General features: G+C 53.0%; 1 protein-coding gene across 1 annotated transcript; it reads right to left on the reverse strand.

Annotated features, from left to right (window-relative positions):
- Nucleotides 1-7,249: 7,249 nt before the first annotated feature.
- On the reverse strand, nucleotides 7,250-7,837 carry ASCL2 (achaete-scute family bHLH transcription factor 2). The gene has a single exon (XM_006860810.1). The coding sequence runs from the start codon at nucleotides 7,835-7,837 to the stop codon at nucleotides 7,250-7,252; it is 588 nt and encodes a 195-aa protein (XP_006860872.1).
- Between the last annotated feature and the right edge of the window lie 2,986 nt (nucleotides 7,838-10,823).

Raw genomic sequence — 10,823 nt, forward strand, 5'->3', positions numbered from 1 at the left:
CTCCAGTGAGTAGTATTCAATCTGACTAGCCGGGGCTAATGCAATGAAATGCAGACGGGTCTCTTGTGATACAATAGTGAATAATTGTTATCAGGACTGATTGTGAGGGTTGAAAATGTAAAGGTAGACGTTTTGTATCAAGGAGGGGAGTGATTAACTTTGCAGTCTAGGAGCAGAGGCCCCTGGGACCACCGAGGGAGAAGTGTGGAGAGTGGGACCCTACCCAGAGAAGCAGTGACACCAGAGACAATGACGTGGAGAGACGGAGTGGCTGGGGACTTTAGACCCAGAGAGGGAGAGGGGCTGTGTGCTGACGACTCGGGGCAGGCTTGTAGTGTATACCCTTTGGTTGGTTGCTGATGCATGGAGGGGATTGTAACCATGGCAATGAAACAATATACAATAGGATGAATGTAAAATTAATGTTCTCCCATGTAAACTATCACATAATTCACAATAAAACATTTTTTAAAATGTATTGTAATAAGACAGATATATAACCAAATAGTCATCATTTGAACCATTTGTAAAGCATACAATTAAATGACATTATATTCATTCTATAGCAACTGGGGTCTTAAAAGCTCATGAGCAGCCATCTAAGAAGCTACACGGGTCCCTCCCGATGTGGAGAAAAGAAAGACACATGGAGACAGTCAGTCAGTACACCGACAGGCCACATGAACATGTCTCCACAAACCTGAGGCCAAAAGGACTAGATGATGCCCATATAACTACCACCTGTTCTAAACAGGATCACATTAGAAGGTCCTGGAGGGAGGGGGGGGGATGTGGAACAAAACTCAAAATCATTTACAAATGAAAACATCAGGTTTACTACAGTTAGAGACCGGAGAAACAGCCCCCCCCCCCCCCCCGCCAAGATTTTGGCCCTTAGACGTTCTTCAAGTTGAGAAAGGAACTCACCCCATGGCTCAGTTTTCAGCCAAGCAGTAGATAGCAGTGCTATAAAGGGAACATCACCACTCAGGCACCGAGAATAATCAACCATTTGAGATCAAAAGGGCGCCATTTACCTAGGAACAAAGTTCAGAAGGGTTAGGAACGGAGGAGTGGAAACAGGGAAACGCAGGGAGGAAGTGGGATGAGTGATGTATGAGTAGAATTACAATCAAAGATCTGAACCAAAATGTGTATGAATTATTGAGTGGAAAACTGATGTGCTCTTTAAACCTTGACCCAATTTACGATAACATCTTTATTGTAACTGCATTCATCATATTATACAGCCAACACCATTATCAAGTAGTTTTCATCCCCTTAAGTAGAGACTTCCTGTCCCGTAAGTAATAACTACACATTCCCCCACTCCAGTCCCTAATGGTTGTTGTCAGCTGCCATTGAGTTGGCCCCAATTCATAGGGACCCTGTGCACAACGGGATCAAACTCTTGTGACCCAGAGGGTTTCCACTGACTGGTTTTCAAAAGTAGACACCTCCCAGGAACCACTAAGGAACTTGTCTCTATGCATTGCATGAGTTAGATACCTCATGTAAATGAGACCAGATAGTATTTGTCTTGTGGTGTCTAGCTTCTTCCATTCAGCAGCATATGTCTGAGGGCATCTGTGTCATATAGCATGTGTCATGATTTTGTCTTTCTTCATGGCTGAATAACTCTCCACTCTATGGCCAGACCACATTGTTTATCCATTCATCTGCTTGTGCGTGTTACAGTGGTTTCCTCCTTGGGTTGTTGTGAACAGAGCTGCAATGCCAACACTGGTACACGTCTGCCTGGGCCACACAGTCTACAGAGGACACACGGATGGAGACAAATGGCACCCAGGACAATGCAGCTATCAAGACCCAGAACGTGGGGGCACTTGACAAAAAAACACAGCTGCGCTGCTTCAACAAATAAATTGGGGGAGGTGTTGTTGTTAGGTGTCTTCAAGTCAGTGCCAACTCATAGCAACCCCAGGTACAACAGAATGGAACACCTCCCAGTCCTGTACCGGTCTCATCATCGTTGCTATGTTGAGAGTCTTCCTCGTTTTTTTTCGCTGCATCTCTGCTTTACCAAGCACTGAGACCTTCTCCAAAGACTGGCCCCTCCTGATAACATACTAAGTGCGTGAGACAACGTCTCGCCATCCGCACGCCCAAGGAGCATTCTGGCTGCTCTTATTCCAAGACAAATGTGTTTGCTCTTCTGGCAGTTCATGGTGTATTCTCCACCAAAAAACAGAATTCAAAGGCAACAATTCTCCTCCAGTCTTCTTCATCCCTTGGCCAGCTTTCACATTCATATGTTGTTAAGTACGATCAAGTTGGTTCCAACTTAAGTTCACTGAGATACTGCTGGTGAACTTGAACCACCAACCTTGCAGTTCAAACCAACATGGCAGTCCAGTGCATTAATCCGCAACACCACACCAAGATCATAGCTTGAGTCAAGCTCACCTTAGTCTTCAAAGTGACATCTTTGCTTTTTAACACTCTAATGAGATCTCTGAAAGCAGATTTGCCCAATGCAATACCATCCTTTGATTTCTTGGCTGCTGCTTCCCCGAGTGTTGAGGCTGTCGTTAAATGCCATTGAGTCGGTTCCAGCCCGTGGCAACCCTGTATAGGGTTTCCTAAGAGCAGCTGGTGAATTTGAACTGCCGACCCTGTGGTTCAAACTCTACAACGCCACAGAGGAGCTGACAAGAGACACCTCAAGCAAATTTGACATCTGAACATGGGTGGATCCTGATTCTGTGAAACCAGCTATAGCAGACTTGGATGATAGGAAGCAAGGGTTGTTAATCTGAAGGTGTGATAGCGGTATTGGGTTCTCCTTTAAAGACATGCATGGAGAATTTCTGGATGAACAAATCAGGTCTGGGGTTTGCTTCAAAATAATGTGGCGGACACTTGCAGATAATACCCACTTGACCTGGTTTCAATGACTGGATGATCAGAACTCAACTAGAAGAAGAAAGAAGAAGGGGGAAAGAGTAATCTGATACAATTTGATGAACTTGACCTACACCTATGGATGCAGTAGCTCAAAAGAGGGAACAAATCTTTACAGCAAGGATCATTCCCACCCCTCCATACACAGAGTAGACTGGGATGGGCAACTTGGACATTGGCTACCCAAAATGGGTGGCTACAAAGGCAAGAAGTGACTGGCTTACAAGCTTTCAAGAGGGAACCTAGATCCAGAGAGTGCGGAGAAAGGTAGAATCTCCACTGAGTAGTAACCAATCTGTCTGGGCTGATGAAAGGAGTTGGGGATAGGACTCCTGTGGTACAACAGTGAATAATTGTTATCAGGACTGACTGTGAGGGTTGTAAATGTAAAGGTAGACATTTTGTAGCAAAAGGAGGGGAGTGGTTGACTTTGCAGTCCAGGAGAGGAGGTCCCTGTGACCATCAAGGGAGAAAAGTAGAGAGCGGGACCGTACCCAGAAAACCCAGAAAAACAGTGACACCAGAGATGGAGGCAGAGACGATGACATGGAAAGATGGAGTGGCTGGGGACTCTGGACTCAAAGAGGGAGAGAGGCTGTGTGCTGACAACTGGGGGGCAGGCTTGCGGGGTATATCCTTTGGAGGGGATTGTAACCATGAAACAATATACGATAGGATGAATGTAAAGCTAATGTTCTCCCATGTAAACCATCACGTAATTTACAATAAAACATTTAAAAAACAAAACAAAAACAATGTGGCGGGAGAGGAGGGATGAACGGGACGGAAGTGGCTGGTGTTAATAATTGTTGCAGCTGGTGATGGGGGCTTATCATACAAAGGGGGCTTCAGAAAGTTGGTGGAAAAACTAATTCCAAGGTCATGGAATTTTCCATTAACTTTTTAAAGCCCCCTCCACCCCACTCTGCTCCCAGAACCAGCTCCCGTGCAGGGGGTCGGGAGCAGTCCTGGTCTCCGGCCCTTCCTCTCAGCCTTGTCCCTCCCCAAACCCATGGTGGTCCACCTTCCCAATGCCATCCTATGTTCTGGGGTGGAGGCAAGGAGGTTCAGTGAGGTTCCTATCTGGGATGGGGGTTCCTGGGAGACAGCTGTGGGGGGCCCTCACTAAGATGGCTTAGTTCCCTAGCACTGTTGTTATTGTTAAGTGCCTTCCAGTGATTTTCAACTCACAGCAACCCTTAGTGGGTTTCCAAGGAGCAGCTGGTGAATTTGAACCGCCGACCTTGCAGTCCAGTGCTTATCCTACAGCGCCACACCCTAGTCCTGGTGGTAGTGGCAGTTATGTGCCGTGTGGAGTTGGTTCAGACTCATAGCAACCCTGCATAGGGTTTCCGAGGCTGTGAATCTTTATGGGAACAGAAAGCCTCATCTTTCTCTCACGGAACTGCTGCCCATGAGGTTAACAGCCTGACTCGGAAGCACTACGCTACCAGAGCTCCTTCCATACACCCTAGCACTACTGTAATAGAAATATCACAGATGTGTGTGCCGAGGAGGGTGGCTTTAAAGAAATGTATTTTCTCAAGGTCCTGGTGAGATGCTGTAGGATCAGTACTAGAGTTTGAACCACAAGGTTGGCAGTTCAAACCCACCAGCTGCTCCTCGGAACTGACTAGAGGGCGGCACTTAACAACAACAATCAGGGTCTCTGCGGGCAGCCCTGGTGCCTTGGCTTCGACAGGACACTCACACGACATCTATTGCCCTGTAGGTGATTCGATTTAGAAGCCATTGGGTTGCACCTCCATCTACTTAGCACAAAGGAGCAAACCGTATTCCAACCATATTCCCGGATCCCTCTACATGCATGGGTCTAGGAATCTAATGTAGAATTTAAGGGACACAATTCAACCCCTAAAGGTAGGCTCCTTCCTTACAAGGTAGGACAGCAAGACTTCATCTCATGTACTTTGGACACGTGATCAGGAGGGACCAGCAAAACAGGAAGCCCATCAAGGGTATGGACACACTGGCTGTACCAGCGTGCTCTAACGTGACACGAACTGTGAGGATGTTACAGGATCAGGCAGTGGTCAGAACCGACTCAACAGCACCTAACAACAGGGACTGAGATTATGTGCTCCCTTCAGCCCCTTGGATAACACCGACTACTTGGCCACAGCTAGATCTATGACCTTGAGCCTTGTTACACTGCCCAACCCCTGACCTCAATCACAGATTCAGCTTTGACCTTTGACCCAAGCTGAATCCCTAACCCAGGCTGGGAAGGAACGAGCTCTGAGAAACTTTGAAGGGACAGGAACCTCTGCCCAGTTGTCTTCTGGAGACAAGGATCCCCCAGGATCCTACAGGTCTTGTCACCATGGTTTTGCAGCCAGAGTCAATTTTAAGCCTACACTGTCCACTTCTACCTCCCAGGGTTCCAACGGTGTTGCCTCACCCACCACTCCCTCCTGAAAGAAAGCGTGCCTCCAGGTACCCTCCTTAAACAGTCTGGGGTATTCCCGCCAGTCTTCCCCGACTCCTGCAGACTTCAAAGCCACCCACCGAAGCCCAGGGTCAAAGGTAGAGTGGAGTCTCCCTGCCAGTCTCTGGGCATGGGGTGGGGGGGGGAGGGTTCCTCAGCAAGGCCTAGTCTTCCTGCTCCTTTCAAGGAGCCCCTCCCAACTCAGGCCAACAAAGACAGGCAGGCAGGGCCCTACCACTGGCCAAGCCTGGCAGAGGGCACCACCCAGGGAACCCCACAACCCTGTAAGGTGAATCTGCTGTCACCTGCAGGGTAAGCAAGGGGTCTAAATCACATACCTGGTTATGGGAATCCAGAGCAGCCTGGCCCCAGCCCCTGAGATGAAGTACAGGCAGGAGACCACCGGCTGGCCCACCTGGTCCCCAGTCCAATCACTGTCCACCAACCTCACCCTCCTGCAGCCCCCCAGTACACCCCTTCCACCAGAAGCTCCAGCCCTGCAAGAGTCTGTGCGTTGCTCTGAATTCCCAGACCTCACAATGCTGGGCCCACCTTACAGAGGAGGGGACTGAGGCCAGGAAGTGACCTACCCCATTCATGTAGCTAGGGACCCCTCCCCCCTCCTTCACCAGGGAAATGAGGATCAGGGCCACATATGGACAGCACGGCCAGACTCCATCATAAATAGAACTGATTTATTTATAAAGTCCACCTTCCTTCAAAGAGCCGATTTTCCTGATACACCACTCCACAGCTTAGTAGCAGGGGCCCGGGCACTTTGGGCTGCTCGGTGGAGATGGTGGCCAGGTTGGAAAATTCCAGGTCGTGGGGGCAGGGTGCACTTAAGTCATCCTTATTGAGGTTTACGTACAAAAATAAGTCTTCTTGTTGCCAACACTGTCCGTCTGACAGTTGACGTTAATTTGTAAAAAATAATTCTCTCTCTGTCCTTATAAAATCATTTCCAAAATCATCTCCAGGAGCAAAATGGCAGCCTCAAGCAAGCCTCATCAGAAAGCATTAGAACAAGTGGCAGCGGGAACGTGTTTCGACCATCACGAACAGGGAGCAGTCCGAGGCATCGCCGGCGTGGTGGTGGCTCTCGCAGCACGCCGAAATTGAAGAGGTGGGTGTGTTGGCTGCGCGCCTGCGCTGCTTGGCTTCCGAGGGACGTGAGGAGGGAAGTGAGGGGCACGTTAGCTGCGCCAGGACCAGCACTGCAGAGAGGGGGGAGGGGAGAATAGAGAGGCACGAGGGAATGAGTTCACTTTGGGATAGCCCCAGGCAAGACCCCGCCCCAGACAAACCTGCAAGGCAGCCAGGCCCTGCTCCAACTTCCCTCCCTAACCCCAGCATGGTTTTTTCTGGAGTATGAGCCCAATGGAGCTTCAGAATCCGACTGAGGCCCGGGACAGGGTAGGGCTTGCACCCCGCTGCCGGGCGGGGGGTGAGTCAGGGCTCCGCACCCGTAGACTCACTCTGCCACTCGAGTCCCGGGGCACACGATTTGCAATGCAAAATCACCCCCGCCTCCAGCACCTTAATCTGCTAGGGGGATCCACTTTCTTTCAGGGCCTCACCCGCCCAGGGCCAGCTTGTTCCACCAGATCACCACCCGCCGCCGCCCTCTCCCCTCCCCCCATCAGCAGCGGAGCGGCGAGGGAAAGTTTTGCAACAGCGGACAAACAAACACGGTCTTGCACAGGCTTGAAAAAGTTTGGCGAAAAGGAAAAGTGCGCAAAATCACAGCCATTGCCCGGGCCCGGCGATCAGCTTCACTGGTTTTCGCGGGCGCAAACCGTGGGCCTCCCCAACCCACCCCGCTTCTCATCTCCGCTCCCCGCTGTCCGTATTACCTCATGGGGCGGGGATCGCTCAGTAGCCCCCTAACCAGCTGGAGAACTCCAGTAGTTCGCGTTCAGCGGGGCTCAGCGCGCCTTCGCAGCCACCATCGTCCGACGAGTAGGCAGAGCGTGGGGAGCCGGGCTCGGAGCTGCCTCCGCAACCCGGAGAGGACGAGGCGCAGGAAGGCGAAGTGGCGGTCGCTGCTGGGGTCTCCGGCGGGACACTGGGCGCAGGAGACCTCGCGGCGGGGGACAGCAGGCCTCCAGCTAGCGCGGAGCGCACGGCGTCGTGTTCCGCCAACTGACACTGTAACGCGCGGATGTACTCCACCGCCGAGCGCAGCGTCTCCACCTTGCTCAGCTTCTTGCTGGCGCCGCCGTGCGGCACGTGCTGCCGCAGCGCCTGGAAGCCCAAGTTCACCAGTTTCACGCGGTTGCGCTCGCGTTCGTTGCGCCGCGCTACGGCTGCCGCGCCAACCCCGGCCTCCTCCGGTGCACCGGGCCGCCGTCGGCGGCTACAACGCAGCAGCTCAGGGGATTCTGGCTGCCGCCGGGCACAACGACCACCCAGGATGCCGGGCGCAAGGGGAGCGGGCCGGGACAGCGGGCTGCCGTCCATTGCGCCCGCATCCACCCACCAGGCAACTCCTCTGAGCCCCGCGCGCCGCTGCAAGGTGCGGGCGGGGGTGGCGCGGAGTGGGAGACTCCCCAATGAGTTTCCGGCTCAGAGCTGAGGAGTGACTCCCTGGGCCCGATGCCGGGTGGCCGAGGTGGCGGGCCGTGCACGTCGGGAAGCGTGGGGCGCTCGTGTCCCGCGCGTGCTGCTAGACGCTCCCGGGTCTCCCTAGTGCAGCCGTTTTTAAACGTATAGATAACCCTCCTCCGCGTGGCCGCCGCCTCCTTCTCACGCCCTCCTTCTTGCCTCGCCCTCCTGCACGCTTCACCCTCCCCTTCGCTCACAAGGCCCTGAGGGCCCCCATAGTAGCTGCAGGTCCCCTGCGATGCCCCACAGCCCTATTCCCCAGCAGGTGCCCGGCGCATCCCACCAAGTGAGGTCCTCAGGTGCCCGGCGCACCCCCACCCTCTGCCCACTGGTGCAGCCTGCTGCCCAGCGCTGCCAGTCCCTCAGCTCTATGGCTCGAAGGCCGTGGGCCCCGCCACCAGCCCTCTGCACGCGTAGCTCGCGCCCAGGGGGGAGGGCGGGGCGGTTCGAGACTCCCAGCAGCACGCGCCCAGCCCCACCTCTCTTCCCCCTTCGGCCCCCCACCCCCCACTGGTCCCGCCCCTGCAGCCACCGGGAGTCGTCCACCGCCTTTACCAATCACGGTTCGCCTGTTCAGCCATTGCAGTGGACGCGCCCCGCCCAGCTCCCCAAAGGAAGCGCGTGCGCCCAGCGCGTGGCTCGCAGGAGCCTCGAGAACAAAGCTAGACGTTCGCTGGGCTTCGTGCCCCACCAGCACCTGCACTGGCCGCACCCACCAGTGCTAGTCACCACCATGTGGGAACCAATGTGGGGAGTGGGCTGGTCGGGTGCGTGGGGCGGGAGGCTCCCGTACCTGAGCGCCCTCCCCTCCCAGGCTACACTTGGGCCCTGGGTAGCCCCTTAGCCCGGGGGTCTGGGGTTTTGCCCAGATCTCCCGGCCCAAGCGGTGGTCACTCCTTCTCAGGGCCCACGCTCCTCTTTCAGCTGTGGTTTGGGTTTTTTTGTTTCAGCTGTGATTTGTTTTTCTGTGATTTTTGTTTTTTTAATTTGCCTTGTTGGTCCTTAGCCTTCCGCCTCCAACCCGGACCTCTGCGAAGTGCTGGGGACAGCAGCAGGGCCCTTGTGCCAGCGGGGACCGGGTGTCCTGGGGGTGGACAACTTGAGAGCTTTTCTCCCAGCTAGATGGGGGGAAACTTGGGGGTCTGAGGGGACGAGACCCTGCAATTAATAAAGGTGTCTCCTGCCTCGCTGTCCGTGAGAGGGGGCGCAGCAGCTCTGCCATGTCCAGGGCCACGCAGGTGACCGACTGGGTGCGCTGCAGGGCCTGGGCCGCTGGAAATGAGGTGGTCGTGAGACCCCAGCTGCCTGCAGCTCGCCTTCCCTTCCTGGGGCTCAGAAGGGCTGGGGTTTGGACCTCCGAGTAGGTGAGATCCAGGCCCGCCCTCCCCTTACCCCCATCGGATCTACTGCTGTCCTCTGGGGCTCACTGGCTTCTAAAACACAGCAAGATTCATGCTGGGGGGGAGGGCAGGGGGGCTGCCTGACCTTCCTGCCTTGGCGAGTGGTGTGGAGGGCCGCACTTGCTGGACCATCAGGAGTTGGAACTCTGCCTCCTTGGTCCCAGCACTGGACGCTAACTTGGGGACTGGGTGGTTGAAGGGGGTCACACACACCGTGTTAGGGATTGAACTGTGACCTCAAAAAGTTTGTGTTGTCCATCCTAACCCCTGTATCAGTGGATGCAGCCCCATTGGGAATGAGTTAGGGAGGTCTATCGAGGTGGGTGTGTCTTCAGCGAATCAATTTGAAATGTCAATCATGCAATCTGATTTCGGAGCCAGCAAGCCCAGATAGCAAAGAGGCTTCACCTGAAGACTTTCAAGGAACAAAGAAACAGAAGAGACAGGGACCTTCCCCCCACAACTCTCAGAGAGAGAGCCTTGCTCCTGAATTCGGACGTCTAGTCTCCTGAACTGTGGGAAAGGAGCCCTGCTAGCCCAGTGGTTAAGCACTCAGCAGCAAACTAGAAGCTTGGCCATTCAAACCCACCAAGACTGTTGTTGCTAAGTGTCATCAAATCAGTACCGACTCATAGCGACCTTATGCACAACAGAACGAAACACTGCCCAGTCCTGGGCCAACCTCACAATTTTTGCCATGCTTGAGCCCACTGATGCTGCCACTTGGCCAATCCATCTTGCTGGGGGTCTTCCTCTTTTTTTCTGACCCTCCACCTTACCAAATATGATATCCTTCTCCAGTGACTTCCCTCCTGACCATATGCCTGAAGTATGAGAGACGAAGTCTGGCCATCCTGGCCTCCAAGGAGCACTCTGGCTGCACTTCTTCCAAAACTGATCTGTTTTGGCAGTCCATGGCACTTTCAATATTCTCCTCCAACACCATAACTCAAAAGCATAAATTATTCTACGATCTTCCTTATTCACTGTCCAGCTTTCGCATCCATATAAGGTTATTGAAAATACCATGGCTTGGGTCAGGCTCACCTTAGTTCTCAAGCTGACATTTTTGCTTTTCAACACTTTAAAAAGGTCTCATGCAGCAGATTTGCCTAACGCAATACGTCGTTTGATATCTTAGCTGTGGCTTTCATGAGTGTTGATGCTTGATCCAAGAATGAAGTCCTTGATAATAACTTCAGTCTTTCCTCCGTTGATAAGAATGTTGTTTATTGGTCCAGTGGTGAGGATTTTTGTTTTCCTGACATTGAGATGCAATCCATACAATGCGGAAATCATCGGACAGTATCTTTGATATATATCCCACGTGAGTAAAGTTTTACTAAAGGTAATACATAAACAGCTGCAAGCATACATTGACAGAGAACTTCCAGAGGTTCAAAAGAGGATGCGAAACCCGGGATATCATTTCTGATGTCTGA

Source organism: Chrysochloris asiatica, unplaced genomic scaffold, assembly GCF_000296735.1.
Source record: "Chrysochloris asiatica unplaced genomic scaffold, ChrAsi1.0 scaffold00040, whole genome shotgun sequence".
NCBI lineage: Eukaryota > Metazoa > Chordata > Mammalia > Afrosoricida > Chrysochloridae > Chrysochloris > Chrysochloris asiatica.